Source organism: Ceratosolen solmsi, unplaced genomic scaffold (genome assembly GCF_000503995.2).
Source record: "Ceratosolen solmsi marchali unplaced genomic scaffold, CerSol_1.0 scaffold10, whole genome shotgun sequence".
In the NCBI taxonomy this organism is placed as follows: Eukaryota; Metazoa; Arthropoda; class Insecta; order Hymenoptera; family Agaonidae; genus Ceratosolen; species Ceratosolen solmsi.
In genome coordinates, this window is record NW_011948412.1 from 11,496,115 (window position 1) to 11,515,294 (window position 19,180).

Consider the following 19,180-nt stretch of genomic DNA (forward strand, 5'->3'; position numbering starts at 1 on the left):
ATATTACCAGTTGATCTACTCGCGTATATACGATGCTCTTTATTATCTCCATGAAAGAAGTCGGGACTGTTTGTTCCAACCGAACTTGAACCATCGCCTCCTGCGTGTATTACATCTGAGCCAACAAAATGTGCGACAATTTGTTCCCTATCGTCCGCAACGTCGCATAATCTATCATCTGGATCCAATATTCCCCCACCGGTCAGAGACGATAGGCTTGTAATCGATAGCGTACTGTCGTTCTTACCCGTGGCTTTCTTATATCTAAGGATCGCCTCGTGCATGAGATCCCTGACAAGGAGACTACCATCCCCACAAGGCACAACAACTCTTATATGGTCAAAACACACGGTTACCTTCATCTTTGCTTCGCTTTTGCATCACAAAATGCATGTAAAACAATCACAGACTGCAGACTTTAATTTGGTACATATACTCTGTGGTAAAGTACTAGATTATCTAATTTAGCTATGGAATGTCGTAGACGTATTCATAAGGTTGGAAGTTTTATGAGCAACAGGTGCTGCATTTGTTATCACGTTTTATTTGTATCGTTCACTCCCATTTCCCTAAGAATGAATCAGTGACGCGACGCACTCGTGACTCCGAATTAAAAGTCTCCAATAATTTCCCAATTTCCCATCATTAACACACAACATTACTCTAACTCTCGTTCCCCACTACGAATTACGCTAAGTACATGTAAAAAATATATAAAAAATTACTTTAAAAGAAACGAGCAACTAGATCGCGAGAGTGGAAAATACGCAAGGACAGACGCACTACGCCATTACGACGTTTTTGTTTCCACACCGTTCCACACGTACGGAACAACGAATATGGAATAAAGCGAAACAACTCAACATCTACATACATCCTAATGTCAAATGCCCTGGTATTTGTGCATTTGCGTGAGTAGGCCCATGCACGGCTGCATCCAGAGCCAATGCATTCGCGAGGGGCGCATGTGCATGTACTGCCTCCTCTCCCCCTACATTATTTACCCAATTAAGCATAAATTCCATTTCTAAGTGTCTAACCTTAAATTACATTTTACCTTTGCAGATGAGTAAGGCATTCTTACATTAACACTAATATTATTATATCATATCATTATCCAATGGCAGTATTATAATTAAACATTCTCACTCTCCATTCGAATATATTTTTGTTATAATTATATTTTTATCGTGTGCATTAATAGTTATTGTCACTAATTACTCCATAAATTAGAGGAAATTTTTTTTTCTTTACATCAACAATAACACCGAATGCGGTATAAAGTCTCGGTTTACATAAGTAATATTCATCGGTAAGTAATTAGATTGAGAGTAACAAAACATTGTTAACATATACGTACTAATAACACGAAAATTAAGATGAAATTTATACAGCATAATCGCATATAATAAATATTACAATGGCTTTAACAGTTGTTTGAAAGAAAGTAATAGAGAAATACGTTTTAACAATAAAATAGCTAATACATTACAACATATTGTATTATAACAATGAAAAAGTTTGTTAAGAGACTTTTAATGACGTGTTGGAATGTCGAAACTGAACTTAAAACAATAACAAAGTATTAATATTACGAGAAAATAAATATTTGAAATATAGGTTAGAAAGCTGGCATTAAAAAAATTCTTATTTAATTGCCTTTGCTTTCAATTTAAATTTGTATAACGTAGAATAAAATAAAAGAGCGCTCCAACGCCTGCTCGTTATAATTAATTACATTAAAAATGCATTAATGTGTAATTAATGATTCTTGTATGTTTACGATAATTACGGCCCTTTAATCGTACGAAAGGCATATAAAACCCATAGAACAATTATCTGTTGCATATAAACTTCTAACGAATGTTACATGTGATTTAACGGATGATTTTTAAATTAAATTACGACTTTAGTGCTTACCTTTAGTAATAAGCTGAGACATTATTCTTGTAAATATTTAGATTAATTATAAACTTTCAAATACACAAATATTGCACATGAAAACTGCTAACCCCAAACACAACGTTGGGTATTCTTGTTGCAACACTATGCATGATGTGGTGAGAAAAATTGTCCAAATTCACTCTTCAAAAAGACTAATTATTTCGTGTTTACGAATATTATAGAAGAGAGTTATCATAAAATACAAACATTCATAAATATATTACTATTATATTAATTATAATTGAAATAGTGTGCTATCTATACTTAAAAAACTATGTATATAATTTTAAAATATTATGTTATTCATTGTAGGAACTAATAGATGCATTACAATAGTAATTTAAAAAAAAAAAAAAAAAAAAAAAAAAAAAAAAAAAAGATAACTAATGTAAGTGCATAATTTTATGATGCATCTTACTGATGTGGAATAAATTTTTTTTTAACTTGTGAATTCATATTTTGCCACAGCGTTAAGTGTACTAAGCCCTTAAATTTCGTTCAACGATTCACAGAAATTAATTTTTTATTCTTCGAAAATCAATAAATCATGGGAATTCATAAGGGAAAAAATATATATATAAATATTAGTAAATATACAAGTTTCAATTTTTATTTTCAATGCATAACTATATGCAAAACTTTTGAAGCTCAGCATTTATTAGAATATTAAAAAGATGTAAAAAAAAAATTTCAGTTTTTCATCACTATGGTTACTATATATCGAATGAACATAATTTTTTCGTATTTTAATATCTTTTGAGTTTTTTTTTTTTTAAACATTTGATTTTAACAATAATATGTTGTCTATAATACATGAAAAAAATATAAAAATAATTTTGAATGATTGGATAATTAAGATTTATCTTAAATTTATGGCATTTAAGATCTTAAAGTATATAAATTGTTGCACTTTTTAAACATCTCAAATAATTTATACAAAATTTTTCAATGTCAATTTAAATTCAAGTATTTTCATTTTACTTTTCTCGGATAAAAATTTAAAAGAAAATTTTAAATGACCATTCTCGAAATGCCTAGCTCTATAATTATTACAAAAAAAAAAAAAAAAAAAAAAAAAAAAACCAGTAAAACTGAAATTTGATTCAATACTTGTTGGCAAATTCACAAGTAAAGCCAATATAAATTCTATCATAACTTGTGAAGGAAAAAACTTTTTTAGTTAAATATTTGTTTAAAAAATCATTTGACAGAATATTTCAACGACAGTAATATTAATAATAAATTTTATTTGTACTAATTATGTATTTATTAGTAAGTATATTGTTAATATGCTTCGTCCAAGCATAAAATCGAAAGTTACAAATATAATTTTTATGATAGAATTTAAAGGCCCTACGTCCTTTCAAAATATTTTATAAATTTTGCATTTCGCGCTTGCGCATTACGCAAAAAGTTTCATAGACTTCTGTCCAACAAATTTTTGTACGTGTTAATTCAATAATCGTGGAAAAGTTTTTTTTGTTCCTAATTCAATAATTGTCAAATTATCTTCTAAAAAAATTTCGACCTCTTTAAATAACGTCTACTTACAAATACATGCCATTTGCATTAACATACGACGGATAGTCGCCATTTAAATTTCCATTTCTTAGGTCATATGACACTTTAAATTAATAAAGCAGAACATTTTTCTAATTTCAATAATATCAATTGAGAGCTTATCCTTGATCTCGGAATGCATTAGCAAACGAAAACTTTGCCCCATATTAATTGCATCGACGATTCGACATGGCAGACTACCGAAGAATCCGACTTCAGGATACCTAACACGTACGCACGCACACCAACGCTTATAAAGTTATTTGCACACAGTTAGTTAAATACTAACTTGTAGTATGGTATAGTATAACCAGCATAATATTAAATTCCCTGTTTGAGGATCAACTAATATTACGTCATTTAAATAAGTGAGCTGAAAAGGTTTTTAAAAACAAGAGAAAATATATCGAAATAAGGAGGAAAATGAGGTGGTTCGATGGTGATATAGCAGCTGCTGTTGCAAAATCAAAATCCGACAAAGCCGTTTTTGTCGTTTTCGTTGAAGGTTTGTGCATGATTTTAAGGTTACGTCCCTTTCAATGATTAGCCACATTATCTTTAGCATTAGTATGCCTCTGTCTGTGTATATATACTTTATGTACGCATACATAAGTGTTGATAATGATTTGAGGATTTATAAGTGGGATTCAAAATAGGAATAAATTTTTTAACAATATAATGTATAACAATTTTTGTGCATTTGTAGGTAAAGATAATACTACACAAGAGTTTATTCAGGCATTGAATAATACCGAAGTATCATCGCGATTGGAATCAGAAAAATTTGTTGCTATTAAAGTTGAAAGTGATACCAATACTTTCACGTTCTTCACTGAAATATGTATGTATTATAAAATATTTTTTGTAATCGATAAGGTATAAATATATTTCGAATCTTCAAAAATTAGAATGAAAATTTGTTTGTATTTATGAAAACAATAGCTCCAAAATTGAATAGATCCAGCATTCGGCAATTAACGAGAAAATTTGCTTTTTATCATGATTATTGCTTAATTTTCAGATAAATCAGTACCTGTTCCATCAATATTTTTTATTGGTGAAAATGGTAGACCATTGGAGATAGTTGTGAATATTTCGTCGCCATCGGATTTGCTTTCAAAGATTGATTCCATATTAGCAAAAATAAATCAACAATCTACAACAAATTTAATAAATGCTGAACAAAAGGCACATTCCTCTAGTAATAATCAAACAAATAATAAAGCACAAGGTACAGTAAGTACAGATCCCGTGACATCCGATCAAACACCTGGCGATGTAACCGTTAATAATGTAACGAACAATCCAAAATCTACATCGGATGAAGTGTCATCAGCGGACATTGTTCAAGAGGTAGAAATCAACTTTTCAGCATTTATTTACTTATTGAATATTACAAGTTTAGCGGTCAAAAACTGAAACGCTAATATTTAATTTTAGGAAAGTGATGATAAAAATAAAGATGTTGAAAGAGCTAAGCTTTTAATTGAACAGCAAAATAAAAAAAAAGTAGAAGAGGAGGAAAGAAAGGAGAGAGATTGCGAAATTGAAAGACGAAAAATGGGTAAAGATCTACAAAAGTGGCGAAAGGAACAGCACGATCGTCAAGTTAAGGAAGCTCACGAAGAAAGAATAAGAGAAAAAGCTGCCGATGCAGCTGCTAAAGAGAAAATCTTAAGGCAAATTAATGAAGATAAATTAGAACGCAAAAGAAAATTTGAAGCTATTGTCCAGGTACATAGATATTCGTAAATATAGTATCTCGTATAAACTCGAATGGAATATTTATTTTAATTATCTTTTTATACGTATAGCTACGATATATGCTAAATCAGTATGATTATAATTCCTCTATTTTTATAGAAATTTTGAAATTTTAGTTTTTAGGTTATTTTCATTTTTACATTTTTTTTTTGTATTAAATACCGTCTCCCATAGTCGACTATATTAATATTATCTTCTTTTTACGGTAAATAAATCCATTTTTAATACTTAAAAATATTATTTAGTTCTTACACCATAAAACATTGAATTATATAAATAAGTGAAATTAAACAAATTTATAAAACTTAATAATGAAGGTTAAGAAAATTATTTTAGGAAAAGAATATTAAAAAACAAAATAGAGCCTTAGAAGATGCAGCCCGAGCTCGAACAGCAATAACCACCGACATGACAAAAGCTAGAATTCAATTTAAATTTCCAGCAGGAAATATTTTAACCGGTACTTTCGAGGCAACAAGTACACTAGAGAATTTAAGAACATACGTAATTCAGAATTCTGAATTGCCGTTTCAACAATTTTCTCTATCTGCATTTTTTCCAAGAAGGGATTTTACTTCTGATGATAACAATAAAACTCTTTTAGAGTTAGAATTAGTTCCCTCATCAGTCCTTCTAATTTTGACTAATAAGTTTGTGAGTTAAATTTTGATACTTACTTCGTGTCATTCAACATATTTACTTTGATAAATAAGTTAAACTATTAATGAAAAAAATATTTCAGCAAAATCCAAGAACTGTAAAAAAATATGATGGTGGTAATATCTTTTCTTTTTTCTTTTGGACGCTTCTTACTCCAGTCATTAGCATATACAATTATGTTATGGGATACTTTAGAGGCAGACCAGATGGAGGTAAAACCGGCACTGATAGCAAAAACAGAATTACGGAAAGCTCAGCAAGTGCAGGAAGTTCAGGAAGCGCTGGAAGCTCAGGAAGCATGGCAAGCGCGCAATTAGGAAATATCAACGTGGATTTCGGACAATTTGCAAATTTAAGAAATAGGTTTGTATTCATATTTACACACGTTTGCTGAAGTTGGAATTAAAAAAAAAGAAAATGACGAGTGAATTTGCTATTCTTAAAGGAGGTCCAATAGTCAGAGAACAACAAAAATGAAGTCCAGTGGAAATATTCATACTCTTAATTCTGAAGATACAGATAATGACAATGATGAAAATAATACATGGAATGGTAACTCAACACAACAAATGTAATGTTCAACTAAAAGACATAAGTAGTACAATATAAGAGTTTTGTACGAAAAATACAAACGAAAAACTTATGATTTTTTCATGCATACGTTAATTAAGATTAAAAAATTGTCTATTAAATTTTGCTCATTAAAAATCATATTGTATTTACAATCATAGTAGATTGATAAATTATTTTAATATTTTAAATTATCACGTGATATTAATGCTGTTATTAAATTTACATTTTAATAAGTTGAAATATATAGATACTCCTAATTTTTGTGCTATTTGTTAAATCTATTTTATAACATTAATTGCAGAATTGATATAAAATATCTTAATGATGAAAGCTACTTTCATTATACATTTTCATATAATTTTCAATACTTAGGTTCATGGCAATGAAAAATAACTTAACTGCAAAAAGTTCAAGCAACTTAATTAAATATTCAAATGTAGAAGGTAAATTAGATGTTTTAAATATTGTTTACGTATCTTGTCATTAAAATATGCATAATTCTACAGAAATGTCACATATACGTCACATTATACAGTACGAATTATTTTCATCTTTGCAAGATAATATATTTATCGCACTTAAAAAATCTATTACTATTCCATATTAAAGTATTTGTATTATTAAAAAATTCTTTGTGCATTTTAAAATTCTCTATAATGATTATTTTATAATTTCATTCCTAATTGACAAATTATGGTTATTATTTAACTTATGATAAAGCAATTAAGAAATATAATAAATAAATAAATAAAATGTTAAAAATCCATTCTTTTATTTTACAATATAATAACATTCCATGACAAAAATTCACGTAATTTTATTCCAATTTTTTTTATTCTTTTTTTTTTAATTTTTTTTTTTTTTTTTTTTTTTTTTTCAAGTAAATGTAAAAAAAATATTAAAGTAAAAGAATACATATAAACGACTAAACATGTATATTCTATTATGCAAGATGACTAAAGAAAACAGAGAGATCTCCAACAGGCATTGGATATTCGGTCTTCTCATTCATCATTTACGATACATTGACGTGGTGACATTAAATTTCTATTTATATCTTCTTCCTGTGAAGCAAGTTCTTAATTATCACTTTCCTAAATTTCAAACTGTCATTGCTGTTTCGTGCCTCATTTGCAGCACATCTAAATTACATACACTTAAGCTTTAATCTCGAGCCACAAATATATTAATTCAATGAGTAAATTCTTAACAATCAAATACACTATATTGCGTACTTTTTCGAATGTTGTAAATCAACGTAAAATGCTTCAAATGCGCTTGCCAATATATTAAAATAAATCTTACTTAATTGACAAATGGCTTACATTATATGCAGATGAATTATGCATTGTGCAAGTTGAGTGCATACATTTTTATTAGCTATATTAAAAGCAAATTTAATTAAATGAAAAAATAAAAAATAAAAACACATAAGAAATGAAATAATGATTGAGCATTGCTATAACGTTATAAGTATCTTGCTATAATCGATGATAACGTCAAAGTAGAAACTGCAATGGCTCGCGTAAATTTCGACGATGAATTCGAAAATATACAATTATCGGTATGGCTAATATCCGAGAAAAATGCGTTGACTAAATTTCTGGCAATTGATCATCCTCGTATCCTCGGACTTCATATATTCCAAGTCTCGATTGCTAGCCAAGCAAATAACATACAAACAATACTTTTGCTAACCATTAGAATTGGCAATTGCAATATCAAGAACAAGTGCAAAAAGGATGCACGAACATAGGAAAAATCGATCAATGTTCATCGACTACCTTTTGATGATGATTTACCGCCTAAAAGCTTAGAAAAGTAACCGTGAGCCACGAGAAGATGAGACGGAAGTCTCGCGTATAACCTGTCGTCAACATTTTTCATATTCTCTATGTAAATATAATCGATATGAAGATCGAAACTCTCATCCATTCGTTTCCAAGACTATTTTCTAATTCAAAGACTCATTAATTGAATACATAGTACGAGTGAGGTAACAACAGCCGACGTAATCATACAAGTGATTATCCTGTAAAAAAAAAAAAAAAAATTCCCAATTTTTATCGACACTATACTTCACTGCTAAATTATATTCTTATGGAAATGTCAAGTGCACAATACGATTAATAATAAGGATTGTCGATTGATTCGAAGATCTTAAAAATAGCTATTGCTTATTCGCAATAATACGAAGAAACATTTGCTAATTAAGAATGATCGTGTTTTTACCCTTTCCATACTAATAATCTTGTTCAAAATTTACTATTAATAATTGTAATTAGTATCTGTTTTAATATTGCTAGTAAGCACAAGTGAAATGGATTTTATTATATCTCGTTTATCGATATTTAAAAAAAAGGTACTCCTAATGTTAATTAAACAGAAAATATTATATTCGGGGTATCGCGCAGTAGTTAACGCGATTGAATCTCTATTGATATTAATATTATTTATTTACGAGAAACTAAAATCAATTAAAAGTAATTATACAATATATGTAAAGAAATATTATATTATATTTTAATCTATTTATCTGATATATTTGTTTTAATATTGATGCCTTGTCTCTTAATACATGGTGAAGCTTATTACAAATTTTTTATAATTCATATATACGGCTTATATAAAGAATAGTAATTATTTTATTAATAGTGATAATATTTAAACAAATTTTATCGTTCATATTATTATTATTATTATTATTATTATTATTCAAGTTTTGTTATTTAATTGTACAAAACCATATGAAAAAATTAATTATCTAAAAACATATATGCATATACTTATAAATGTATATCTCATCTTTTATCCATTGAAATGTTTCAATAGTTCACTTATAATGCGTACTTATATCAATAAAATTTACAATAATTTCTCTACATAATAATCTACGTAATTCATGTTTAATATACTTCAAAGATGTCAGATTATAATGATAGAGTATTGATGTTAGTAATTCAAACAGAAAATATATTATAGTTAAAATGAAATTGATCCTTTAAATTATCAATCAATCTTCAAATACCATATATATACGTAACTTTATAACTTTATTGATTTCGTTTGAATGTTTGTATGTTATGTATGGAATATGAAATTGAAAATCAATGTATCAAAGCTGTTTTGATTATTATCGTATTCTATCGCAGTAATTGAAAGGTTTACACAATAACTGCTAAAGATTGATTTTTCCATTCAACATCAATTTAATCATATTAAAGTTTTGCTTTTTCATACAGTTACGATATTTCCATAAACCTAGTTAATTTGTTTCATACTATTGTAATAATCAAAAAAATTATTTTTAATAATCTTTTTTAACACATTATTTTAATCATTACGGAGAAACACAGACATATATTTTTATTTATTTCAATGATACTGATCAAAAACAGAAACAAACATAACTTTTAAGATTTTAAATTAATCTACTTTCTTCAAGATTACATATTATTAAAAAGACAAGACAGAACAAGTTGCTTTTAAGCCAATAGAATTGTTTGTTATTGCATTTTTAACGCACCGTAACAAATATTTTTAACCGCTCGATATGTTTTTATACGTGAATATCGATTAAATTAAACCGAACTCTTCGCCCTTAATAAAAAAATCATTAAACATTTTGGAATAAATAAGTTGCTTATTATTAATAATTAAGGCGAAATCATTTGCAGCTGCTTGTCATAGAAAATGCAGAACGAAGCAAAACTAGCTTACAAAAATTATCGATACTTTCAAATGACAACTATAATTGTCAATGAATTGTTTAACCGATAGTGCAGCTCACAAAGAACTTGTAAAGCGCTCGATGAATTCTCCGACGGCCCGATTCACGTAAAATCGGATGGCCAAGAACAGCGCACCCAGCTTTTCCTGAACAGGCTGTATTCTCGGAGGTAGTGCTCTCGCGTCGTAAACGCTCGTTAATCGCTCAACCACGAGTTAGACAGGAATTTATGGGACGCTCGTTATCGGGCGTTTAGAAAGATCGGCCGCACAGTGCAGTGGCTTCGTTAAACAAGCAGCCCCATACGAGATCATTATGAGCTTCAGCCAGCGGCGGCGCACACGTGGACTCGTTTGCCAAGTACCGCCCAAAATCTTGGTCGATTGGCCGAGGGTCTCGTGACGTCTCGAGCACGTGGCTTCTTCGCGGATCCGCCTCGACATTTTCACTTACTACCTACCTCTAGCCGCGCTCTCGCGCTCTCCTCCCTCCCTCTCACCCACCCTCGAGCACCCCTCCCGTACTCCACCGGCACCGACACCGCCGCCGCCGTCACCACCACCACCCCAACGTCGCCTCACTATCTCTCTCTCTCTCTCTCTCTCTCTCTCTCTCTCTCTCTCTTTACAACAATGATACGTAATTGAATTTTTTTCTAGTATTAATCTTTTATTTTTAAACCATCTCCATCTCCATCTCCATCTCCATCTCCATCTCCATCTCCATCTCCATCTCCATCTCTCTCGAAGAGCGATATTCGAGTGGTGGAGACAGTGGCGAACGCATCTCGAAATCTAATAAAATCCAACGAACAAGGGATGCTAATAGCTCTCAGGTTTTCATGTTCTCGTAAAGAGTTGCAGTTGAAGTTTGCGTCTCCGCGGGATAAGCCAGCTCGTTGCGCGTGACTCGGTGACACTTTGACCAGCCGTCGAGTGATATTGCATCGGCGCAAGTAGTAGTACTTATAGTGGTTGGAATCGAAAATGTCGGAGCGCAACGAGAAGGAAGCCGACGACGAATCAACCAAGAGTGTCCTACGTCCCGGCGACGTGTCCTCGAAAGTCTCGGCTTTCAGCATCGAGAGACTATTGGCGCCCTGCAGCATGCGATTTCCACCTAAGCAGAGCTCTGACAAGGATGTCTATTATCAGAATATTTATACGACGGCTCGTGACAATTCCGCCTGCTCGGGCGGTATGTATGATTTGGAAGCAATTGTTTGTTACCCAAATGCTATTCCCGATCGAGCGCATTCAATTACGGAGCTTTAAAAATGTCGTGGCTTTTACGCAATTGATCAAGGAAATTTGTCACTGGCATGGTTATACGGTCGTTCACTCTTATTATAACTAATCCGATCCAAATTTTACAATGCCCAAAAGAGAATTGGTTCATTCGTTTTACACGATATTTTTTTTCACGATAAACCGCACTTTATAACTTACTTGACGTTATGGTGAACCTTTTTTTCTCTATTACTTTAGGCGCGCCTTTTCATTTTCGAAAAAACATTCTCGTAAATCCAATATCCTTTATTACTCAAATAATTATCATGTGACGTACCACTCGAAGTCTAAATTTAATTTCAAAATTTACGCAAAGGCTAATTTATTTCAACATCCAAGCAAGTGAAACTTTAACATAAGCTCACTTTTCGCCTTAATTCGTTATTATTTCGTCATTGTCATCTTTGAGCGATTATACCCATTATTGATTCACTTAAAAAATTATTCTTAATTATTTATTATATACCGCAGTTGACGAGCAAGAGTCCAGACTACGTGTCCATCCTGACTCATCCATGATTATTTCGGAAGAGATTGAATTTCAAGATTCTGATATAGTGAGCTCAGCGTCGCCAGTACTGGAAATTAATTACGGTATGTTAATTATGAAATTAAAATTATCGGAAACATTAATGGGGAATCTACCGCAATACGATATTAGTATTCTATAACGTACATTTAAGACCTGATTGAATAATAAATAAAAAAATAAAATAAATAAATAAATAAATAAAACCGGCCAAGCTCATGCGTACATATGCAAATGAATGTTTGATTTAAGTTTCGTTTAAATAATTCAATCGCCGTTATCGTACACTCATAAATGGCATATCGTGTCGTAATACTTCAAATATAGTCTTTGGAAAATAAACCAACAAACTCTAATGCCGACACAACCCCAGCACGCAACGATATATTCTTAATAATTTTCCATTTATTTAACGATCCTACGTTTCCGAAGACAAATGAATTTTCGAAAAACGAATAAACGACTGGCTAGGACAATTTACAGCTCAATAAACACACAAACCTACATCGAAAGTAGCGATATTGGTTGGTGGGATGTCGATGGGAGCTTACACGCGATGATAACCAATATGGATAACCAATAACCCAGGAAACATTCGAGACGTTGCAACGAGTATTTGATGGGCTCTTCCAAAGTAACAACGACCGATGATTCGAGCTTACATTAAAGTGCGATCCTACATACGAGTGCGTGAGTTTGATCCATGACTTCCTGCGAGTAGCCCACGCCTACTCAATGTTCCTCCACGAGCGACTTGTCCATTATTTATTCGTCTCTGTCTTCTTGCTAATTCCGCTATAGAAATACAGTAAAATGTTGGTGGGTTGTCGTGGGGCGGGAGGAAGGAGTAGGAGGGTAAAGGGAAGACAGAGGGAAAAATAGAAATAACAGTGGTGCTTGAGAGAGAGAGAGAGAGAGAGAGAGAGAGAGAGTGGTATTTGGTGACGGGAGATTTAGTAGGAGCAAAAAGTACATATCAAATTCGCATTTGTTCGTGGTTGAATAAAGCTCCAACAATTAATAGAGAAATCATTTTTTGGCTAAAAATTTGTTACGTTTGTAGCGCAACAAACGCACGCGAATAGAAACAGCCAATATGAATGATTTTACTGCTTTATTCTTAGTACTACGCACATTGATTTTTAAACGTAAGCCGATGCTATCGCTAGTTTTTCTTATAATAAATTAGAATCCGTTTCGTATACTATTGTTTAAGACCTCGGTACTTTGCATTATAATAATAACCAACATCATATATGGACCTCTTAAACACGAAAGAAGCTATAAGGCGGCAACATAGCCAAAATGGAATGTTCGGATGCTTAACTAAATATTTTTAATAACGTCAAGCTCGTCACGACGACATTTACAGCTGCGATAATGGAATAATACTCCTATTGCTGAATTAGCAAGTGAGTGCAGCGCATCTCAATGTCGCGATAAAAATGAATCAATCGAATATAAGGTAAAACATTTAGAGAGAGAGAGAGATAGATAGAGAGAGAGAGAGAGAGCAGCGGGAGCAGCCACAGCAGTAAATCGTGAAACAAAAATAACGTGCAACATTTACGAAAAAGCCGCTGCCGCCGCCGCTAACGACTAATTTTCCTGGCTCATGATATATATCGAGGGGAGTTTAGTGGAAGAGAAGGAATGGGGGTGGGGGGTTGCTGTGCGATAAATTCGCGATCTCCTGCGCGGAAAGGCGAAAACTTCGTGTTGCATCAGTGGCGGGAACTCGAGGACTAAGTTATGTGAGACGTTGCGTTCGACTACAAAGCCGTCAACGAGTCACGTAAATCTCAGGGTGGCGCACGACGACTCGACGAGTAACGTTGCACGAGCGCAAGCATCCAGAATGTCCGCTTAATTACATTTCGATTTATCGCCGTTGAGGGCTTTGACAAAATTACACGATGGATCGACTTGTGTTTTTTGGCATGAATAAGTCGGCAACGAGGAATTTTGAAGGTGGATATAAAGCTAGTGTGCCTTTCTTTCTGTCCTCTCGCTTTTCATTGTTCTGCAGTTGTATTTTAAGACTTTCTATAACTGATGCTTGATATTTATTTCAGTTAGATAAACGCATTGTAATTATATATTTAGCTAATTAAAAATTTTCAATTATATACATTTTGATTTTATCAGTGTTATATTCGTAGTGACTAGACAATTAATATCAAAGAGCTAGTGAACGGATGAATAATTGATCACTTCCTACTCCATTCTCATATTTCTTAATTAATTAAATGAATATCTTGTTTAACTTCAGTCACAATCATCATCACAAATGTATTTACATACATAAATACATACATAAGCTTTCACTACATAATATTAACAAAGTTAAGAACATTATGCTCGATATGCCATTAAAGACTCGCATATTACATTACATTACAATGGATTTGCTGCATAACAATATCTTAATCAATTTTAATATGCATGTAATATCCAAAGAAAAATTCAACATTTAATTCTAATTTTAATAAAAATAAGCAATAGTAACGAAATAACACATTATCTCCTCCAATTCCGGTAAAGATGATAATTATAAATCGTTTACACGCCGATCTAAAGCCGATCGTTTAATGTATTTTAGATTATATTTTCTACTATGTTTATGGTACTTATAGGGGTATGCTCAAAATTTCATCATTATCCCTTCTTATCATTTCCCTGATTGATTTCCCGAAAAATTTTCAATCTCAACCTCATTCGTACAGATTTGTGTAGAATTCTTATTCATTACACTAATATTGCTTATGATTAGATTAATATCGCTACTATCTCTATAAATGCATCTATAAATCCTAAATATTCGTAATATTACGATAATCTTGTATAATGATTAAAATGATAAATCGTTTAAACAAAATACTGCACAGATACGAATATGCAGATAAATATTAAAAGAAAGAAAAAAACAAAAACAAAAACAAAATAAAACCTTAAAACCATTAATACTGCACAAAAAGTATCGCTTTTTACGCTCAATTATTTTCAAGTATTTAATAATTTTTAATTATATTTTTCTAATTACTTAACCACTTATATTGACGTTTCTAATAATTAGATTAAAATTAGGCTCGTTTCGTTCAAATTTTCTTGCATATTTATTCGTAATTCTTGATACAAGGAATTTCTAGTGTGATTTATAATAGTGTAACCGGAATGCTGTTTCTATGTCCGTAAATTGAAAAATTTATTAGAACCTCCGTAGAGCCTAATGCATGTGCATTATCAATCAAAGTACTCGCTTAATTAAACTACATGGGATGCCCAATCATATGAATTCACGACATCAAGTTGTCAGTAATTTCCTTCAATGTTCCGCGCTTAATATTCAGATTCAAAACTGTAAACACAGCTCGACGCCCATTATACAACGTATAAAATTATTCAAGCTCCTAAATAGTAAACATGCACTTATAAATAAACAACCGGCCGTCTTCCCTGTTTATAAACAATTTTATTTTTAAGTAACTCCCTTTGCATTCCCGACTAAACGTCGACGTGCGCCTAATTCTTTGAAAATATAGTTTTGTACATTCCTCGCCGGGCGCAATAATAAATAATTTCTTCATTCGCTCTTTATTGTATTTAGAAGCCCAAGTGTCCCTAGGCCTCCAGCCCGACTAGAATTCAAGCGAAATTGGCCCCTAATAGTCCGTCGCGTTGCAATAAAAAAGACGACGAGGCACAAACAAATAAAAGTCCCAGCTAAGTAAACGCGAAATATTCACGACAGAGAATTAGGCGCACTTTATCGCGCGGCTTCCTCCATCCATTCATCAGCAAATAATTAGGAGACAAGCTCGGCGTGGCTCTCAGCAATTAGGTAAACTCTAAGGCGTGGCGCTACATTCTATTCCTGTTTCGACCATTCGCCTTCTTCTTCCTCCTCCTCCTCCTCCACCTCCTCCTCCTCCATCACCTCCATCTCCTCCCTATGCGACTCACCCCACCCGCCCTCTTCACGTCCCTCGTGTGCCAGTTTTATTCCCGAACCCTATATCTTCGCGCTTTTCCTTTCTCGGAGCTCGTTCGTCAATGCCCGCGAGAAAGAAAGGAAAATTCGACGACAAATGAACGGCAACCCCACCCATTTCCACGCACTCCCGAACGCGGAAATTTCGAAGCCTCGGCTTTTTTAACCATCGCACTTTTTACATTTCCCTTGTTTTCACCGCGCCATGTTATACTCGAGTCTTTCTCCTCAACACTGCTCAAAAAGTGATGCTTTTGGAATGGTCTTTAACAGCGTAAAAATAATTTCCATTTCAATGTACAAGATGATGAGGCGCTGCTCCTTCATTCTTCGCTTATTCAATTATTCAATTATGAATAAAAAAATTTTTCGAACATCACCTCGATCATTGTCCCGGCAATAGCATTTCACTCAAACTCCCTTATTTTATCCGAAATTAAATTCAGACAATTCGGAAAAGTAGGATACACAAATCACCGAATAATATAATTCCGAATAATTGAACGACAATGTGTTCGTTCTATTAACTATACAATCAATTAAATCTTCAGCAAAATATTTATCGTCCGTCTTTTCGAGTATTCTTGTGTCACGACAAAACAAATGGATTTTTATACAAATAATTTAACTAGAGTATTTTATTATTTAGGTATTGTAGAGTAGCCAAATACTTGAGAGCTTTAAGTTTTCAACTAGTGCTTTGCTCGATTCTTTAAGTCTAGCTACGCGCGAACTGCAAACGTTTAAATGAATTTTATGTTAAAAACAAAAACAAAGAAAAAACAACAATGATAACGATCCGTATGTGTAGCATTGGTTACAAGATGTCCTTAGAAATCTTATCTACTTATTATTAAATGTTTATTATTAAAAAGCTGGCTACCAAGAATAGTTAGTGTACCACTCATTTTGTTGTTTATTAATAGCGGCTATTTACATTTATCTTGTACCGTTATACATTATTCGGTGAAATTATCCTCTTCTCAGTTTCTACTTTGTTGCCATTAAGCTATACTAGTACTTTTGCGTGATACTAGTTTCCAACATAATTCACACAACAGTTAAGTATATCCAAAGAATTTCTAAATTATGAATAAATAAATAAAAACTTGGGCATTCGAGCCATAAATTCGCAAGGAGCGATTGGATTATTACACTGAGTGATTAAAGACGTTACGCTTTTAACGTCGTCTCCTCGGCCCCAAAATGAACATTCGTATGGTGCGGTGGTGCGGGGTGCGGAAGGGGGACAAAAACCCGAGAGAGAGAGAGAGAGAGAGAGAGAGAGAGAGAGAGAGAGAGAGAGAACTCGACAATTACGTCGCCATCTGACAATTAGTAGCCGGTAAACGTTTCTTCGCATATCGCGATGCATCTCCCCGCCACGAATAGTTTTTCGAGATATTTATTGCGCTGGTCTCGCATCGCTAACGACGAAGTGCCACCTGAACTTTTGTAGCGGAATTTGTCGTGCTGCCTGACAGTTAACAAAAAAAAAAAAAAAAAAAGCAATGGACTCAAAAGTATCAATTACATTAGTGGACGATTTGGCGTCTTGAATTTAAAGTTTATGATTTTTCATTAGCTTTTTCAGTTTCACGGTTTTAAAATAATATATACAATTGCAGAGGCAATTTTTTTTTTGTTTTTTTGTTTTTTTGTTTTTTGTTTTTTGTTTGATAATTTGTAAAAGTATGCGACTGTAATCTTGCGTGCATTCATTCGTAAATGGAATATAGAAATTTGGTTCATATCGTGTAAAATCGATATCCTTTCCTTTGAGAATTTTCAAAAGCACGAGACACATGTGCATGACAAATATTGAAAAAGTATGCGTAATATATATATATATATATGTGTCAAGCTGAAATTACATAACATATGCATTTCATTAAAATTTACATGATATTTCGTGACAAATGTGTTCGAACAATTTAAATCACGCCAACGAAATGTTCAGCTGGCAAGATTTTAAATGGAAAGCTCGTTGAAAATTTCAAATACACTAAAATTGTAAAACAATGGCATTAAGTTCATTATTAAAGTACGGGATTTCCCCCCCCCCCCTAAATTACACCGACAATTACGAAAAAGCCGACCTTTGATGCATTGACATTTTTGTAAAAATAACTGTCTCGACTAGCGAGTTACATACGGCTAGGGTTGGATGTCTTCTTCGCCTTAGCTTTTGTCATTAAATCTTTAAGAAAAGAATAGCTCGTTAGTCGAGATGAAAAACAGTTTTTAAAAATAAATACATTTTATTTTTCGCTTTCCACTTTGTTGTTCTCAAAAACAATTTCACGAGCTAAATTTCACGACTAAAGTTACGTGTTTCTTAATACTTTAATACAATAAGCAAAAGTATTACAATCGCCAAGTTATTGGCGATTAAGTTCCACTTATTGGAAAATTCGACTTGACTATGCATTCAATTTTTCAATCGTGTCCTAGCAAACGCAATTTTAATTAGTTGACCAATGAATGGTAAACGAATGCATAGCAAAACCATCGTATATTAACGCGTAGACGCATCCTATAGATTTACTTTGCATTTAATCGGCACAATTGTCTGTCATTCGCATTGGATGGATCGCAGCATCTAAAAATAGGCATTTAGTCGATAGGAATATGATCATAAATAGTAAACCTGAAATAACAGAATACACGACGTAGCGAATAATCTTCGTCTTCGTCATCTTCAAGCCGATATTTCTTAATCTCAAACAGGATGCGTCTTTCACGCTCCCTAAATCATGTCTGATACAGTAAGGGCAGTACGGGATTCGCCAATAAAGCTAGAAAGAGAAAAAAAAACAGAAGAAGAAGAAAAATAAAATTGAATTAGTCCGTTAGTCATTTCTCAAAACACAAGCAGGATGTAACTTTTGCTCTCGCTTCATCCTTACACAGTGTATACATGGCCAGTTTACCCAAAACGATCACCCCGAGTCGATGAAGCAATCAGCGGCGAGCTTTGCAAGCTCGATCCCAGTCAACGACGGCGCGCTTTCCATGTCCTCGTAAATGAAATTGGGCACGTCTTCGTTAGAAGCGCGGGATGGCGAGCTTTTTCAAGAGATGACGAATGACTAGATAATTAGAAGGCGATATATACGCGGCGCGAGGGCAAGAGAAAA

At 32.7% G+C, this 19,180-nt stretch overlaps 2 protein-coding genes across 2 annotated transcripts in view; one reads left to right on the forward strand and one right to left on the reverse strand.

Moving 5' to 3' along the window:
- The window catches only part of LOC105359501 (partitioning defective 3 homolog), a 3,187-nt gene extending 2,482 nt beyond the window's left edge, over positions 1-705 (reverse strand). Inside the window, exon 1 of the mRNA XM_011496118.1 lies at positions 1-705. This exon is cut by the window's left edge and continues 2,482 nt beyond it. Within this exon, the coding sequence (XP_011494420.1) occupies positions 1-362 (362 nt within the window). The 5' untranslated portion in view covers positions 363-705.
- A 3,080-nt stretch (positions 706-3,785) lies between these two features.
- Positions 3,786-6,609, forward strand: LOC105359512 (UBX domain-containing protein 4). The gene is made up of 7 exons (XM_011496129.1): positions 3,786-4,009; positions 4,211-4,345; positions 4,526-4,857; positions 4,945-5,238; positions 5,605-5,922; positions 6,011-6,291; positions 6,374-6,609. The coding sequence occupies exons 1-7, from the start codon at positions 3,928-3,930 to the stop codon at positions 6,501-6,503; spliced, it is 1,572 nt and encodes a 523-aa protein (XP_011494431.1). The 5' UTR covers positions 3,786-3,927; the 3' UTR covers positions 6,504-6,609.
- Positions 6,610-19,180: the final 12,571 nt, after the last annotated feature.